General features: G+C 51.7%; 2 protein-coding genes across 6 annotated transcripts; both read left to right on the top strand.

Annotated features, from left to right (window-relative positions):
- The first annotated feature begins 32 nt into the window (after nt 1–32).
- On the top strand, nt 33–12409 carry PAAF1 (proteasomal ATPase associated factor 1). 4 transcript variants are annotated; one of them, XM_037377586.1, is made up of 12 exons: nt 33–124; nt 210–250; nt 452–555; nt 972–1061; nt 4481–4579; nt 5302–5452; nt 7536–7730; nt 8081–8172; nt 9408–9523; nt 10534–10616; nt 11033–11115; nt 12021–12409. In XM_037377586.1, exons 1-12 carry the CDS (start codon nt 78–80, stop codon nt 12096–12098), a joined length of 1179 nt encoding a protein of 392 aa, XP_037233483.1. In that variant the 5' UTR covers nt 33–77; the 3' UTR covers nt 12099–12409. The 4 variants fall into 4 exon arrangements, with proteins under 4 accessions (XP_037233483.1, XP_037233484.1, XP_037233485.1 ...); XM_037377587.1 differs by lacking the exon at nt 452–555 and having other exon boundaries at nt 210–318; XM_037377588.1 differs by lacking the exon at nt 33–124 and having other exon boundaries at nt 210–318.
- On the top strand, nt 12376–17059 carry DNAJB13 (DnaJ heat shock protein family (Hsp40) member B13). 2 transcript variants are annotated; one of them, XM_037377591.1, is made up of 8 exons: nt 12376–12445; nt 13046–13149; nt 13476–13637; nt 14130–14287; nt 15603–15716; nt 16155–16268; nt 16368–16444; nt 16848–17059. In XM_037377591.1, exons 1-8 carry the CDS (start codon nt 12429–12431, stop codon nt 16999–17001), a joined length of 900 nt encoding a protein of 299 aa, XP_037233488.1. In that variant the 5' UTR covers nt 12376–12428; the 3' UTR covers nt 17002–17059. The 2 variants fall into 2 exon arrangements, with proteins under 2 accessions (XP_037233488.1, XP_037233487.1); XM_037377590.1 differs by lacking the exon at nt 12376–12445 and adding an exon at nt 12669–12768.
- The last annotated feature ends 239 nt before the right edge of the window (nt 17060–17298 follow it).

Genomic DNA, 17298 nt, shown 5'->3' with positions numbered 1-17298 from the left:
CCCTCTTCTTCCGCTTCCGTCCCGCGGGGGCCGTCGGGAAGGAAGGAGGCGGAAGGGAGTGTGGGTGCCTCGGCAAGATGGCGGCGACGCTGCGCATCCAGAGCGACTGGAATCAGGCGCTGGGGTGGGTACTGCCCTGCTGGTTCCCTGCCCCGAGCCCCGGCTCCCTTCTCCTGCCGCGCACTCACTGACGCGCTTTCCCTCTGCAGGCGAGACGAGGGTGAGGCCTGGCTGAGCTGCCGGAGCCCTGGTGAGTGGTGCGGGGCCTGGGGAGGCCCCGGAGGGAGGCGGCTGAGGGCCTCGAGGAGCCCCGTAGAGGTGGGTGGGGGAGAGGGCGGCTGAGGAGGGCGGTTGGGGGGCGCTTTGTGGCTGAGGGAGGGGGAGGGGAAGGTGAACTGAGGCGGTTGCGGGGGCTGAGGGCTGGCCGACCTGATGTCTGCTCTCCTCGCAGGGAAGCCGACCCTGTATGGCAGCCTGACCCGCCGTGGGCTCAGCACCGAGGGCGTCCCTGACATCGCTGCTTCTGAAGGCTTCGTGGTTGGGGAGGTCACCAAGGTGCCAAGGCTGGGGCAGAGCCGGGGGCAGTAACCGCCTTCCACGCGTGAGGGGGCCATACTCTTATGACAGTCAAAATAGCAGCTTAAAGCTGTCGCCCATTCCCTTGCATGGTTCTTTCTAGTTTTCCTGGGCTTCCCACCTGTGCAGCACCCTGGAGCTGGTTCGTAGCATCCCATAGTCAGGGTGGAGCTGCGTGGCATGGCTGGCCAGGCCATAGCAGCCAGCTCTTGCCACCCGGGGTCGTCTTCTTGAAGAAGCCCAAGGAGCTGAGCCCAGCACCACACCTTCCATCTGTTTTCAGGCTGTGAGAGACCACAGCCAGGTCCAGATCTTAGATCTACTGTGGCAGCCTCTGTGTTTCAGTAGGACTAATAGCACTTCTAATTCTTTTCCCCCTCTCTTTCACCCCCTAGAAAAGCATCCTTATTTCTTGTCCTCATGAAAATGTGTCCACGAAGTTCCTGGCCCCATACACAACTTTTTGTAGGATTCATCAGAAAAGTGTAAGTAACCTTGTGAAGTGACTGGGAAATAACGGGAAGTGACAGTGAAGTTTCACAATATGTCTCTGATTGTTGCGTGCTTGTTCTGAGCGGTGGCCTACAGTGTGCCTTTCTTTGTGTGTGAACTAGGTAATAAAACATATCAGATCATAGAAGCTTGGGAAACTTGATCATAACTGTTTACACCCCAATAATAATGTCTAAAATTCTTTAGACTGTCTTCTTGCATGTAATCTCATTTCTGCTCACTTCAGGCCCGTGACAGATCTCCCTGGAAAGGAATAAGATGTGTGAATTAATCTGTCAAAAACAAAAAATAGAAATAATAGGTTCCAGGTACTGAACTCTTCGTCTGTGGTTCAAATCTATACCCAGTTTGCAGCAGCTGTTTGCTCCTGTGTAATGAAGTTATCTGATAATTGCCAAATTAATTTCTGTTTGCGGGGCTGGGAATTGAGTGTTATGTAAACTCATCTTGGCCTGATGGGAATTCAGAGGCCAAAAAGGCCCAGCTTGTATTTAGAAAACTTAATAAATTATGTGAACTTCTCACTCACTTAAAAGCAGTCCTGCTAGTTTTGCTGAGTAATCTTCTTTCTTATTGTACCCCCATCAATCTGAAGGTGCAACAAGTACAGCTTTTCGCTAAATAGCAATACAGAAAGGCTGGCTCTGACCTGAAGTCTCAGTTCTTTACTGAAGAGAAGCACATAACTTGGCTTTGCTGGAAAGTAGTCTGCACTTTTGCTGAGCGCTTAACCCATGTGGAAACCATCCAAGAAACTAGGGAGTGTGTAGCCTGCAGGTACAGCCAGCTGCCTTAAAGGGAGTCCCCTGAAGACTCCTGGAGATGTTTCAGTACACTTGTCTCATGATTTATTGAGTACATTGTTGCAGTAAACCCAGCCGAAAATGCTGAAGAGTCAGTCTCTATTAATGAAAGTTCAAAAGCAATATAAATCAAGGCCCATTTTGACGTAAAGGCAATTCCACATCTCTACAGCTGTTTTAAGAGGAAGTGGGACTCTGCTGAGAGACAGGCTTGGCAGTGAGGCAGCTCTGGAGACAGAGGTGAATCACTTCTCTGAGCTTTGTGCTACTGAAGGGTCCCCAGCTGCCCTTTTGTGTGATAAATGGAATCAACATTCAAAGCACAGCAAAATGGAAATGTGTTGTTTAGTCTGCTGTCAAATGGGTGTGATGGCTCACAGCTGCGCTGCAGAGCTCTCCTCTGGAAAGCAGCTGAAGCAATATCTATTAATATGTAGATGAGTTTAAAGCTGGTGTGGACTAAGCTTCAGTTATCCTTTTTTACCTGCTGCCTCTTGTTCTGAGCACTCGTGCTTGGCCTTGCCTGTTCACATGCATATCCTGAAAATTTTCAGATATGTCAGACGTCAGTGAGGCTTTTAGTTTCTGCTAGAATGACTTTCACAGGCTTTTTATTTTTCTTTTTAACTAGGGAGCAAATTACCACAGATTGGTTTGTTACGTAAAATGCCACTCATGTTACCAATGTATTTCTCACATTACCGATACATAACTAAATGCACTTAATGGCCATTGTAATGACTGAACCTTCTACTCCTACTAAATCTTCCAATTCCTGTTTTAATTCCCAGGCTTTTTTTCAAGTGGAGGTTGAGTATTGATCCTGCACCCTGTTAAAATTAGCTGTGATTTGAGCTGTCAGAGTTTTTCAGGAGAGCATTTCTGTCGTGATTCTTGCTTGGATAGAACTCGTGACTGAGACATGGCATATCATGTCCCCACAAGCCCTGACTGATGCACATGCAGCATTAGGATGCTGCGCGACATCCTCCTTAACAGCTGGAGATTGATGCTGATCTGTTATGTACTTGGTCTGCCTGAGGGTATTGTCCTTAAATCTCAGGCCTGTAGCTGTCATCTTTCTTGGCAAAATCTCTCAATTCACTTGTATCTTTGGGTTTCCCTGTGATAGTAAATCCAGCTGTCCCTTCAGGCTGGCTGCTAGCGAAGGCTGAGCACGTACAAGAGGATTGACAAAGCCCAGTCCTGTTTGAGAATAGCTAGTTGTTCAGAAAAGCATTTAATCTGAAGCCTGGGATGAAGATGAGCAGCCTCATCCCTTCCCCATATGCAATTATTAGGAATCTTTTGGAGGTAATGACAGTGTGACTCCAGCATCCAAATCTTGCAAGGCAAGGCAGTTGTTCTACTGCATAGTTGTGATAGTTTTAATGTTTTCTGTAGGCTACAACACTACTGTTAACGTTTGCTTTAACAAAACCTATATAATTGTGGGGTTTTTTGAGCCTGTTCAGTGTTGCTGCAGTCTATATTGGAAATCTGTCTGTCACTTGGAAGATGTAATCTTTTCTTGCAAGGCTAGAATACCGGTTACCTTATTTCATGCATGACTAAAATACATCTGCCTTTCCCAAATGGCAGCAGTAATGTCTGGCATCACAGAAAAGGCCACCCTTTTGCAAGAATATGAGATCAACATCTGCCTTATTCAAAAGTATTCGGCTGTCCCAGTGTTTATGCAAAGCAGGCAGTTGTTAATACCTTAGTGTGACAGACTGTGTGAGGAGTTAGCCTGTCTTCATAAGGAACTGGTTTTGAGTCGGTGTTTCAGAAAATTCAGGCTGTGCCGTTGGCTTCATAACTATCTCAAACAGTGTCTTGTGGGCTTGTGAGTCATGGTGCTCACGAGCTGGCCAGTTACCTCGAGCTAGTGTGGAAGAGATTGGCTCCATTTCTTCTCTGTTTACAGGAGTTGCTAGAAAAATCCAGATTTCTGCTTCACCTGGGGTAAATCTGAAATAAAACTGCTGTCTGTGCAGGCTTCTGACTCAGCATTTCTTTTTGTCCTTGCCTTGCAGATCTCTGCAGAGTCATAGGCAGAGAACAACACTCTCTCTTGTCAAATTTGCGGGAAGTGACAAGAAATCTGGGGTGCCCCATGCCTGGTTCCAGTCACCCACTGTCTGAGCCCTAGCTGTGGGTCAGCCCAGATCAGCAGCTTGCCCTTGAAGAAGGAATGCAGCAATCTGTGTAAACAAATATATTGAGGAGATTTTTGTTTTATGCTGTCTTTGTCCTCTAGAAAACCTCAGCTGTTCAGGATCTGCTTGTTTTTTTGATATGTTCAGGGCTTATTATCTCACAAAACACATTGAGAGGGTGAGGCAAGAAAGCCTGTGAAGTCCTTGCTTAAATATTAGGATATTAGCAGGCTAAAGCTGTTTAGCTAGGAGTATGGAAAGTCTTTTGGGCATTTTAAATGAGTTCAGCAGTATGTCTTAGGGAGATAATAGTGCTGAGTGATGTACTTAGCAGGTCTCCCCCAGTACAGAGTTAAGCTCTTGAGCCGAAATATCTATATACAGGGCCATAAAAAGCTAATGCTTGGTGTTTTTACTCTCCTGCAGATTACCTGTCTTGATATTTCCAGTGGTGGAGGGCTTGGCGTGTCTACCAGCACAGATGGGACCATGAAAATCTGGCAGGCTGCAAATGGAGAAATAAGAGTAAGAGCATTTAGCTCTGATGATGTGTGTTGTCTGTGACACTACTGAAATCATTTGGCCATGACTTTGGTCAGGTTGTCTACAGACTGTGGTCTAGGGTGGGCAAGAATCTGGCTTTTGAATGAAAAGCTAATTAAACATTGACATCTCAGAGGTTTTAACTCAAACCTGTTGGGAAGCATGACTTTTCCCAAGGGAAATGGTGCTCAGCCATCCAGAGAGAAGTCCCAGGGTGAAAATCGGAATGGGTACTTAGGAATGACAGCTGGAGTGCAGAAGGTAAGTGGCAGCACCTGTGTGGTACAAGCACTGATTTTTTTTCTGCAGTAGGGAAGAGGTGTGGAGAAGAGACCCCTGCCTGTGATGGATTAACCATGTGATGGCTAGCTGTCTTCCTAGTTAAGGTGTTTCTTGTGGAGCTTGACAGTCAGCTGCTTGTTTGGCGAAGGATGAAGACATTTAACCTGTAATTAGAAACAAATGCAGAGCCCTTTGCTATGTAATTAGCTACTCAAATGGTAGAAGGAGGCCCAAAGTGTACCTGCTACCCCTTTGACTGCCTTGAATTCAGACAAGTCCATTCCAGGAACGCAAACCCAGAGGATTTGAGCTTAATCCTCTGCCCACATGGGAATGTGGAGTTTTCCAGTGGTATAGTTCAAAAATTGCTGGATGCAAGGGTGCTAAGAATGGAAATCACAAGCAGTTCTTTGTTTTTCCAGAGACTATTGGAAGGCCATGTGTATGATGTGAGTTGCTGCAGGTTTTTCCCATCGGGCCTTGTTGTTCTGAGTGGGGGAATGGATGCGCAGCTAAAGATCTGGTCAGCAGAAGATGCCAGCTGTGTAGTAACATTTAAAGGTCACAAAGGAGGTACGAAGTATTTAGCCTTTAAAATGCTTGATCCGCTGTGCGTATAATTGCCTTGCACCCAAGGGCTAACGTTTGGTCACCAGCCTGCTGCACTGTGCTGTGCATTTGTATTAGATGTCCAAAGTATGTTTTTCAAGCTCCCAGAACTTGAATAAAAAGATTAGTAGTTGTTGTATTGAGCAGATGCAATTTCGCTCGCCAGCCTGTGTTTTCCTTGTAATTAAGGTAAAAAGAGGGAGGATGCAGTCCATTAGCCTGTTGTGAGTGCCAGAGATGGAGGCAGAGGGCATTCTGCTTCTCCAGGGCAGCCTCAGCTTTCCAGAGCTCTGACCTGCATTTGGTAGCCTTGCTGCCTGCACTGGGAATGCCTTCTGCTTGCACCCAGATCACCATGCTCACGTTCAGAGTCCCCTTTTTTTTTTTTTTTTTTTCTCTCCTGTCTTGCCCAGAAAAAGCATGTAGCAGTTTATTATGGACTTGCAAAACTCAGACAGGCAGTTACCTGCCTCGAGGACACATGCTGTTGAAAGTCAGTAAAGCAGAACAAGAGCAGCTGCGAGGATACTTAAGTGATTATTTGTTAAGAAGGGCTGGCATAAGCTTGTTCACCCTTCTACCAAGGGCAGATGTCCAGCTGGTCTTGCTGCTGAAGATGAGAGTAAATTCTTCACCCTCCTTGTGTCCTCGCATAGAGGATGCACTGGCCACCTTTATGTGGTGAGTTCAGTGCGGTTCCTTGCATTCAGGCTCTATGCTACAAACTCCTCCAGTTGACAGTGTCTTAGTCCTGGAGAAGAACTGTGAGGAATGGAAAATGTGCTACCCAGAAAGGCTCCTGAGAGCTGCGATCAAAGCAAGTTTCTGGACGGAGCCTCTGTTAATCTCCTGAAAGGAGATTCGGTTTCCAGGACCCTTCGTTCAGAAGCAATGTGTGTTTATACGTAACACTTGAGCAGGCTCCCATTTTACTCCTGTTTACACATGGCCCAGAGCACAGTGGCCAGTGATACTGTCTTGTCACAGCAGGTGGTTGCTTCCTAAGGGATGCCAACTTGAACGGCTTGGGTGATGGTGAGCAAGTCCAAGTGAGTTGTGGATGTGGCATCAGATGCCCCAAACCCTGTGCCAAATTATCTCCTCCCTGAGCAAGTAACTGCTCTGTACAGGCTCTTTGTTTTCCCTGTCTCACAAGGTCCTAGGCTTTGTTGAAAAGGTTAAGCCACGTGGCTGGCTGCGCAAAACTTTATTAACTCGAAAACTCATCTTGCACTGAACCTACCTTTGTTCTCATGTGATCTGTTTGTGTGGATTCAAAGTGCTTTGCCTCCAATGTCCCGTGAACAAAACATGGCAGGCAGTGTAACAGAGCTTTGATCGAACGGCTCCCAGTGGCTCTGAAGTTGACTATTCACTGCTTACAACTCCAGCCCAAGCTGCTGCAGTTGGTTTGCCTGGCTTGTCCTGTCATTTGAGCTTGTCATGTTTAATGACTGCTTCTGTAGGAAAAGTGTCAATTAAATCTTCTAACCATCTGACTGTTACCTTCCAAAAAACCACTGTCGCTTTTCAGATCTAGACTTGACAGCCCAAAGTAAAATAAAGTAGGTAAGGGGTGTTAGCACCTGCAAAGACTGCCCTTTTCATGTTGCTGTAGCTGGATAATATGGTGGCTGCTTGCCCTCCTATAATTTTGGGATTATACAGAGCTGGACTCGGTAGCATTTTAAGAGCATTGGGCCGGGCTATTTTCTGCCCAAGTTAGAGGTTAATTGTGGAGGTAAAACTCTGCAGCAGCTGTGGTATCAGCTCAGTCTGAGACAAGGCGTTGCCCATTGTTTTATTGGCAATAGCTTGCCTTTGTGCCAGGTGGTGGCTCTACTCTGTATGGTTTTGCTGGGAGCTGCTGCCTTCCACATACTACCTCTTTCTAGATTCTGTGGCTTCCTACCCCACGTTGCGTGACTGGTGGCACTCTGGGGACAGTGGCTTGGGGCATGTAGTTGAGTTTGCCTTGGGAAATGTGATGCTTTGTCTATCTGCCTTCCATGCTGTCTGTCTGAACTCAGCCTTTGCTTTGATGCAGGTATTTTGGACACTGCCATTGTGGATCGGGGGAGAAATGTCCTTTCCTGCTCTAGAGACGGCACTGCCTGTCTCTGGGACTGTGGAAAATCCGCCTGTCTGGGTGTCATCGCTGACTGTGGCTCTCCTGTCAATGGCATTGCCGTGGGCACTGCTGACAACTCGCTGAACCTGGGCACGCCTGAAAAAGCTCCTAGTAAGGATCTTTCTCTTAAAAGTCATCTTCTTTCCCCTGTCCCGAACTGCTTAGGTTTGTCACCAGTAATCCCAGGTGTGTGGCATACTGCTTGTGCCCTTGTACCACCTAAGGAAGGGAACTAGAGTCACCAGAATGGAGCACTCCAGTCCTGAGGAGGAATTAAGTGTTATCTAGCCGTTTGAGTGATGAAGACTGTCATCTCCTTGGTTACTGGCCTGCCTTGCTGGTGTCTCGGACAGGTGGAGGAACGTTGCTGTAGGTTCGGCAGGGGTGATCCAAACTGGTTTTGGTACCATCAAGCTTTGTTGCGTAGCCACTGCTGGAATTAACTGCTGTCCTTTTGTCAGGTGAACGTGAGATTGGGACGGAAGGGAAAATCCTGCTACTGGCTCGAGAGGACAAGAAGCTTCAAGGAGTGGGACTGCAGAGCAGGCAGCCGGTAAGGAGTCTGAGACTATCAGGAGTACCTGCCTGGGAGAGTGCTCAGAGATGTTGCTCCAAAATCAGCTCCAGGGCTCCCAGTCCCTTTGTATCATTTCTTTTGTCACTGCAGCAGCTCTTCAGCTTGTAAGCGGCTGTTCACGTGGCTGTGCAGAGCACTGGCATGAGGAATAGAGCTGGGTTAAAGACGAATAGTTTACCTATCTAGGCAACTAGGCAGGAAAAACTGGTTAGTGTTATCCCAGCTCTGATCCATGGTGAGGTTCAGCATGTGGCACGGAAGGGGGCAGCCAGGCTGGAGGCAGGGCAGGGCTCGTCTGCCTTTGGTGTTATACTGCAGTGTTCTCTCCTGTATGTATTCCTGGAGGAGAGACTAAAACCCGGTACAGTACAGGGATGCTGTCTCTCCTTCCTACTGGCCAGATTTTTATGTGGGGGTTTGAGGAGTAAGAATTGGTTACAATTTAACCCGGGTGTGGGGGAAACAGTATTTAAACAGTGGCCAGTAGATGTCATCGTGAAAGCAGGAACTGCAGGCTGTCTCATCCAGCCAGGGTTTAAAGTTTTTATTCTGCCGGGTGTCTTAAGTGGTGTGTGAAGGGTATCTCAGGTGGTCACCAGTCCATCTCCCTCCTCTTAGCGAAGGGAAATGGAGTTGGTAGATCTCAGGCTACTATCAGGACTGCCCTGGGCAGTAGGACAGGAGCTTCCGATGATGTTGCAGATAGAACTGCTTGTGGTGTTGGCAAAGAGTAAAATTAGGGTGGAACAGATAAGCTCACCCCGAGGCTGGTCAGTGAGATGCCAGAGGCTCACCTGGGAAAAACCTGCAGCCTCTGTAATGACGACTGCAACTCTAGCGGGAAGGAGTGGTCTTTGCCAACCTGCCGTGCAAATCTGGTCTCGCTGCTCCATGGGTGTCTGAAGATTAGTTTGAGCTCAGCATCGGTTCACTTGTCATTGACACAGCCTTTCTCCAAAGGGGACCCAGGAGCATTCGCTGATTGCGCTGTCTCTGCTGACTTGGCAGAACTGATCCTGGAGCGCTGTTCTCCTGCTCCTCTTGGAGCAGAGCTGAGGGGTTAATAACCTACTCTGGGTTTGCCAGTTTGTGCCGTGACTCATGAAAATGACTGCACTGACTTCCTAAATGAATTATTGCTTCCTTCTCCTGGGTGTCCTGCATCCTCATTTGTGAGTGTCTGATACTTGGGTTTGTTCCTGTATTCTCAGGTGTTCCTCTTCGTCGGATCTGATGCATTCAACTGCTGCACATTCCTCTCAAGTACCTATATCCTAGCAGGCACTCAGGATGGGAACATATATCAGCTGGATGTGAGAAACACCAAGTGAGTGCGTGCCTGGGGCTGCCAGTATTTAAAGAATAAATTTTTTTTTTTTTTTTTTTTGGCGGGGAAAGAGAGCCAGATTGAGGGTGCTGGCAGGCAATGTCCCTTCTAAAGGGTGGACACGGCCCAAGCCATGGACACCAAGAGCTTCTTGCAGCCATTTCTTTCTCTTGGGGAGTGCTGGGGAGGATACCTTTGCTCAGGTTGGTGATCTGATGGGATGTTTTCCGGAAAGTGCCTCCTAAAAGACTGTAGGCTTGGTGCAGATTTCCTAGTTACTGAAAAGCTTTCCAGTCTTGATCTGTGAATAGGCGTGCTCTTGGCATAGCCTTACCTTGCAAATTATTGCTTTTTAAATTTATATATAGTGCACATTATGCTATATATGAGTATCTGTGTGATTATCTACATGTATATGTACATTGACAGCAGTATTCCTCCTGCTAAAAGCACGGCCGCTTCCTTTTACCAGTGGGACATAAGTGTCTTTGAAGGATCCTAACATTTACCCTGATCCTCATTGCCACATAGGACTGGAACTGTGCTGTCGCTGAGGGCAGGAGCTGCTCTAAGTTGTTTTTATTAGTGTCAAAGGTGAGCTCTGAGCAGGGAGGCATCCAGCTGGTGCTTCTGGGTGGGGGCTGGAGGGGTTGGCACCAAAGGGTGGAGAGTCTTTCGGTGCTGGACGAGCACCAAGCTTTTTTTTGACTGTGTCTTGATGAAGATAATCTGTGTCTGTAATCCAGCAAGGAGGTTTTATTGGTGTTCACCTGCTAGCTAACTCCTTACTTCCACTTTGATGCTTTGGTAACATCTGCAGGAAAACCAGTGCTGACTTCTGTCTGCTGCTAGAGGACAGAGACTCTTTGCTAACCACTGATCGAGTCCCCGTGTCCTCTGTGTTTGCCTCGCATATCTTCTAACTGCAAGCTCACTTTCTTCTTTCACACATTGGAACGGGCTCTTCTCTATAGACCATAATACTCATCCCTTGTTTCTTCTTTTTCTAGCACTCCAATCCAGGTCATCCATAGGTCAGGAGCACCGGTGCTTTCATTGCTCACTTACCGAGATGGATTTATTGCCAGCCAAGGTAACTCAAGCACTGTGTTGTGCCAGTAGAAATTGTATAGTTGAATCGAGGAGTTTTATGCTTTTTGGGTAATGCCCTCCCGCATGCAAGCTCTGGGTGACTTATAAGAGAGGGCCACACAGTACCCGTGGCAGAAAGGTGCTGTGGTAGGAGCTATATATTACATGGTTGCTTTTTGCCTTGTGATTTCCAGCCCTCACCTCCCCCGTGTGCCTCTGAAATGGGGCCTCTGAGGTGCATCTCAACTGTCAGGGCCTTTTCCCATCCTCACAGCACGTTTCCATCTTCCTGGGGGCTTCATGCCCTGTCATCAGGTGTTTCTGGTGGACTTGCTAGTGCCTGTAATTAAGAGCATGGCTTATTGCACTAATTGGCTGATGTTCCTTCCTTGCTTGGTATCTGTTCTGCTCGTGTAGGTGACGGAACCTGCTTTATCGTTCAGCAAGACCTCGATTATGTCATTGATCTCACAGAAGCTGACTGCGACCCTGTGTACAAGGTAAGGAGCATGGTGTGCTGCCCAAGAGCAATATATAAAAGGATAACATGTAAAGGGTGTAGGGAAAGGTGGTGCCAGGTAGCAGGCAGCTGCCTTTATCTCAGGATTTGGCAGCCAGCACAACAGGTTCCTTCACACAGTTGACTTTTAAGTTTAAGGTTTTTTTCTTAGCTGAATAATCTTGAGTTTCATAAACAAGTCCTCTGTGGTGTACGCTGGCTCTTGTCTCCATCATGCAGGTGCAAAACTAGAGCGGTGGAGTAGCTCTGGCAGAGCTGTGCTTCTGTAAAAAGTGTGAATTAATTGTGCTGGGCAGATCATAAAGGTAAAAGCAGCAGCTGACTGCACAGTGCAGCCTGTCTTCTCTTGTCCCCTGGTGACTCAGGACCAGAAAGTGGGTCTTGCAGTGGCGTTTCCAGGCAGCCGGCTGAACTGGCTGGTGAGGATCAGGAGCAGTTCCCTGGGCACTCAGTCTGGTAGTGCAGGCGGGAATTCGCTCTTGGTTTTAATCTGCTCCAACTCCACAGTCCAGTTCTTCCGCTCCTGGCCAATGCACACCCTCAAGGCTAACACTCAGCCTCACCTGGAAGCTGAGATTGGACCTGCACAACCCATTGGCACGAGCAGAACATGAAAAACGTGTGAAAAGTAATTTTTCCCCTTCCAGATCTAAGAGAAGAACCCTTGCGTGAGCGCTTGCTGCTCCTGCGCTCCTGGGGAAACCTTGAACTGTCCTTTAAAACCTGCTAATGCTGTTTCACAAGATGCTCGCCACCTCTTCCCTGTGTAAAAGTCCAAAGGGAAAGCTGGTCTCTGAGGATTTTACTTTGAACTGTCACTTGGGAAATGCTCTCCTTAAATACTACTTTTTTTTTTTTTTTTTTTTTGGCCCCGTTCTTTTCCAGGTTGCTTCTTGGGAGAAGCAAATTTACACATGCTGCAGAGATGGAATAGTGAGGAGATACCAACTTTCTGACCTTTAAGTGTTTGGATTGGCCAAACAGTGAGGAGATTCGTCCAGATAACTCCCCCGAGCTTCTTTTCCCTGCGTTTGAGGTGTGTGTGTGTGGTGGCCGGGCAGCGACTGGGACTTGCCGCTCACAGGGGCAGCGGGGAGAAGGACGTGGTAAGGGACCACCTGCACAGCTTTGCTGTCCAAATTCAAGGCGATCAGCTCCGAGGCATTGGAGAAGATCTTGCGTGGTGACAATTCCCCCCCCCCCCCCCCGCCGCTGAAAAAATGTGGTCTCTGGAGTAGGGGGAAGTAAAAATAAATGGAGACGAGGTGTGACTGTATCACGGAATAGACTGAAATGAAGCAGCTTATTTGGTAACACCCGTGCGGGGAGGAAAATTTCCAGGAGAACGTATTTTTAAGGGGAAGAAAAAAAAAAAGACAAAACAACAAACAACCAAAAAAAACCCGGAGGCCGTGGCGGGGCCGGAGTGCGGAAGCGTGCGGGGGACTACAGTTCCCATGGGGCCCCGCGCGGCGGCCGGAAGCGGCGCGCGGTGGCCATAGCAACGGCGCGCGGTGGCCATAGCAACGGCGCGCGGTGGCCATAGCAACGGCGCGCGGGCCGCCATGGGGCAGGACTACTACGCCGTGCTGGGGCTGGGCCGCGGCGCCGCGGCCGCCGACATCAAGGCGGCGTGAGGGACCCCGGCATGGCGCGGGGGGCGGGGGGGGTGGCGGGAGGCCCGGTGCGTGGCTGCCCGGTGCGTGGCTGCCCTTCGCCTCCCCCCCCCCCCGCTCCCCGCCCCGGGGCCTGAAGGGGGGGGCGAAGGGGCATGGCGGGGGGGGGGGCGGGGGAGGGAAAGGGGCCTGAGGGGCCTGGGAGCACCTGGGAGGGAGCGGCCTAGGCTGAGGGTGTGCTGGCACCCCGGGGCTGGCTGTGAGGCTGGGCTCTCCCCCCTGTCCCCTTCATAGCTATCGGAAGCTGGCCCTGAAGAGCCACCCTTTAAAATGCAAGGAGCCCTGGGCAGCGCGGAGGTTCAGGGAGCTGGCAGAGGCCTACGATGTGCTCAGCAACCGTAAGTGGGGAGACTGTTCTCTTCCACAGTTTTAGGGGCTGGACAGGGGGTGAAGCGGCATCTCTGGTATGGCCAGAGGTGTGCGGAGGTCTGAATCCCTGGCTGCTGGCACACCCAGGGAGGTGGCAGCAGCTCTCTGAGCCACAGGCAGGCTGAGAGCTGGCATATGCGCTTGCTTCCATCCCACCTACTGCTGTCTGTGAGGTGATGGGGAGCCCCCCTTTCCAGCCTTCATCCAAGCAAAACCTGGATCTCAGGCTGGGGCTCTCCCCCAGCACCCAGCATGGGAGAGTGTGGCCATTCCCAACTCCTCCTTGTTCCCTAAGCCATGACAAAAGGCATCTACGACAAGTTTGGAGAAGAGGGGCTCAAAGGCGGCATCCCCTTGGAGTTCGGCAGCGACAACCCCTGGACCGTCGGCTATGTGTTTCACAACAACCCTGACAAAGTCTTCCAGGAGTTCTTTGGTGGAGACAACCCCTTTGCGGGTAAGTAGGGGAGCTCCGTGCGGGGGGGCCAGGCCCTGTCTGTGGCTGCTGTGAGGCCGTGGCCACTGCCAGCTCTGAGCTTTAAGCTTTATGGGGATATTTCCCTGCCCAGCTGCTCTCAGGTCCCTTTGGTGCTTGGAGGTTAGAGCCTGACTTGCCCCAGTCTTGCACGGGGCAAGAGGCCTGGGGGCGCATGTTCAGGCTGTCAGCTCTCCCCAGCTCCTGTTGTGACCCTTTTCTAGGAGGACTCCCATCAAAAGGTGGGGTCAGATTGGTGAAACTTGTAAACCTGTGGGCAAGATTAAAAACCTTCCTGGAGAAAAACACTTCAGCTGAAGGGGGAAGGTGGTGCCAGGCAGAAGCAGATGGGAAGCTTCTGCTTCTGGGTGGCATGTTTGGGGTGCTCGGCTTCTGTGATAAGGAGACCCCGGGGGGGGCCCCGACCTCTGATCCAAGTAAGGTGACCCCCTGCCTCTCTGCTCACTCATGCAGAGTTCTTTGCTGAGGATGGCTCGGAGCTGATCCTGCCCTTTGGAGGGCTGCGAGGACGAGGAGCGATGAAGCAAGACCCCCCGATTGTGCGGGATCTTTACCTCTCCCTTGAAGACCTGTTCTATGGCTGCACCAAGAAGATTAAGCTCTCCCGCAGGGTAGGGGCAGTGGGGGTGAAGGGGGGCACGCTCGACCGGGCAGCCAGTACCCTCCTCTCCTGGCATGGCAAAGGGAATTCAGCACGGGAGGTGCTGTGAAAGCTGGTGGGAAGGCAGGGCTGATTTCAGAGGAGGTGTGGAGAAGGAGCACAGCATTTTCTGGGCTCCCACTGTTTAATTTCCACACCTGTCTGTGTCTCGTTTGTGCTTTTGGTGACCTGTATCTCCCCCTCACTGTCCCTGTCTCCTGGTTCCAGCCCCTGACTTTTCTCCTACTCGGTCTGATCCTGTTTGTACCCACAGCCAATATGCCATGGAGTATGAGTTGTCCTCTCCCTCTTCTCTGCTCACTTGCACACAGCTGGGTGAGCAGAGCAGTCATAACCCTCACTGGACACCTTTGTGTCACAAATCACCTGGGTTGTGCCTTGCAGGGATGACAGCCCTGCGGAGAAGGGCTTGGGGGTGCTGGGGGATGAAAAGCTGGACATGACCCGGCAATGTGCGCTCACAGCCCAGAAAGCCGCCTGTGCCCTGGGCTGCATCCCCAGCAGCGTGGCCAGCAGGGCGAGGGAGGGGGCTCTGCCCCTCTGCTCCCCTCTGCTGAGACCCCCCCACAGCGCTGCGTCCAGCTCGGGGGTGCTCAGCATAAGGGGGACACGGACCTGTTGGAGCGGGCCCAGCGGAGGCCACGGAGCTGGTCAGAGGGTTGGAGCCCCTCTGCTGTGGGGACAGGCTGGGAGAGCTGGGGCTGTGCAGCCTGGGGAGGAGAAGGCTGCGGGGAGACCTTAGAGCAGCTCCCAGTGCCTGGAGGGGCCGACAGGAAAGCTGGGGAGGGGCTTTGGGCAAGGGCAGGGAGCGGTGGGACAGGGGGGAATGGCTTGAAGCTGAGAGAGGGGAGATTTAGGTTGGACATGAGGAAGAAACCCTTCCCCGTGAGGGCGGCGAGGCGCTGGCCCAGGCTGCCCAGAGCAGCTGTGGGTGCCCCATCCCTGGCAGGGCTCAAGGCCAGGCTGGACGGGGCTGGGAGCAGCCTGGGCTGGGGGGAGGGGGCCCTGCCCCTGGCGGGGGGTGGGACTGGCTGGTCTTGAAGGTCCCTTCCAGCCCAAAGTGTTCAGCGCAGCGGTGTCTGTTCCATCTGTGGAGCGGTGTCCAGCACTGCAGGGCTGTGGTCCAGCCTGGGGGCTCAGCGCCACCATGGATGGAACCCGTCCCTGGTGCTGGCTGCTCTGACGGCGGAGCAGAGCTCCCACCCAGTCACAGGCCCACCTCTGCAGATAGGGTCCAGCTCTTCTAACCCACTTATCCCCCGCAGGTGATGAATGAAGATGGTCAAACAAGCACAATCAGGGATAAGATCCTAACGATCGAGGTGCAGCCGGGGTGGAAGCAGGGCACCAGGGTCACCTTTGAGAAGGAAGGAGACCAGGTAATGACTGTGGCGTGAAGTTCTGGGCCAGGTTTCCTGGTGGCCGGCTGGATGCTCTTAGCAGGTTTCCCACTGCTGTGGGCAGTTGGCAGCATGGCTAATGGAGCGGTTCGGTGTTGCTGTGCTCAGAAGCACTGTACGGTGTGCTTCCTGCCTGGATTTTCCTTAGGATAAAAAAATAATTGAAAGAAGTGGGTTTCTGCCCGGCACTGCCTTCGCAAAACCCTGTCTCATTTCCCTTGGCTGAGCAGGAGTCTTTTATCAGAGCCTCCTTTTTTCCTTAAAGGAAGAAAATACCTTTCACTTTTTCATAGACAGCTGAAAGCAGCCACAAAGGGGCAGGCATTTGTGTTGTCTTTCCCTGTATAAAATAATTTGTTTTACATCAAACCATTTCCAGGTATCATTTCCCTGCCCCCCCCATCTCCTCACTTTTAGGGCCCAAACGTCATTCCGGCTGACATCACCTTTGTTGTCAGAGAGAAACCCCACCCCAGGTTTAAGAGAACTGACGACAACCTGGCTTATGTTGCCACCATCCCCCTGGGAAAGGTAAAGTGCCAGGCGCGGGGATGGAGCCAGCCCTGCTTGACCTTTGCCTCTGGGGCTGCGAACACAGCCGCGGGTCCCGCTCCCCTCCCTGCCTCGCAGGCGCTGGTCGGCTGCTCGGTGGATGTGAGGACGCTGGATGGGCGGCTGCTGAACGTCCCCATCAACGACGTCGTGGAGTAGGTGCCATGGGGCAAATGGCCAGGGGGGCACAGGGGGCTTTTCTGCAGAGCTTGGCACCCAAGGAGGTGAAGAGCTTAGAGGATCCTCAGCGTTCCTCCTCGGCCCCCAGTGGGCCGCTCTTCTGGTCTGGGGCTGCGTTGCTGGTGGCAGAGGCAGGGAGGCGGCTTGGTGGGGGTGGGGTGGAAAACGCGGGTGAGGTGAGGGCTTGGATGGCCCAGGCTGGGGGGTGAGGAGCCTGGGGGCCACGGTGCTGGAAGGGCGAGGGCGGGCCCCCGCTTGGTGCAGGAGGAGCAAACTTGCCCCAGGAAACCTGCTCGGACGTGTGCGTGGGGCTCGGTGCCGCACCTCCGCGTCGGGATCCTCCTGCGGCTCCTCTCAGCCCCCTCCCTGGCTTTGCAGCCCCAAGTACTGCAAAGTGGTGCCGGGGGAGGGGATGCCGCTGCTCCGGGACCCTCGGCGCAAGGGTGACCTCCTCATCTACTTCGACATCTGCTTTCCGAAAAAGCTTACGCCTGACAAGAAAATGCTCCTGAGAAGCGCCCTCCTGTCGTAGGGGACCACGACCCTCCTGCTCTCCTGCCGCCAATAAAGCTTTGGCGCCGGTGCTGTGACTGCGGGCAGGTTGATTTGAGTATTGGGGACCCAAAAGCGCAGGATCACCCTAAACCAACGTCCCCGAGGCTGTTTCTGCTGGCCTGGCTCGTGTCCCCCTGGCCTTCTGGGCTCTGCTCTGTGGCACCGTGGCGCTGCGGAGGGGGGTGGAGGATTTTGGGGAGGGCAGGAGCACTCCCAGCTCGGCTCATGCGTGGGAAGCGCGTGGGTGGGGGGTGGCTGTGCACAGGGCAGCGAG

This window comes from Falco rusticolus, chromosome 2, assembly GCF_015220075.1.
Source record: "Falco rusticolus isolate bFalRus1 chromosome 2, bFalRus1.pri, whole genome shotgun sequence".
Lineage (NCBI taxonomy): Eukaryota > Metazoa > Chordata > Aves > Falconiformes > Falconidae > Falco > Falco rusticolus.
The sequence above is the reverse complement of the archived record's forward strand: the minus strand, read 5'-3'. Positions and strand labels throughout refer to the sequence as shown.

What these genes read in the sequence shown, in the direction of transcription:
- PAAF1 (XM_037377586.1), top strand. Translation starts at nt 78, where the DNA reads ATGGCGGCGACGCTGCGCATCCAGAGCGACTGGAATCAGGCGCTGGG. An exon ending in GACTGGAATCAGGCGCTGGG is followed by an intron (nt 125 to 209) that starts GTGGGTACTGCC and finishes TTCCCTCTGCAG; the next exon opens with GCGAGACGAGGGTGAGGCCT. An exon ending in GACTGCAGAGCAGGCAGCCG is followed by an intron (nt 8,173 to 9,407) that starts GTAAGGAGTCTG and finishes CTGTATTCTCAG; the next exon opens with GTGTTCCTCTTCGTCGGATC.
- DNAJB13 (XM_037377590.1), top strand. Translation starts at nt 12,701, where the DNA reads ATGGGGCAGGACTACTACGCCGTGCTGGGGCTGGGCCGCGGCGCCGCG. An exon ending in GCCGCCGACATCAAGGCGGC is followed by an intron (nt 12,769 to 13,045) that starts GTGAGGGACCCC and finishes TCCCCTTCATAG; the next exon opens with CTATCGGAAGCTGGCCCTGA. An exon ending in AGATTAAGCTCTCCCGCAGG is followed by an intron (nt 14,288 to 15,602) that starts GTAGGGGCAGTG and finishes TATCCCCCGCAG; the next exon opens with GTGATGAATGAAGATGGTCA.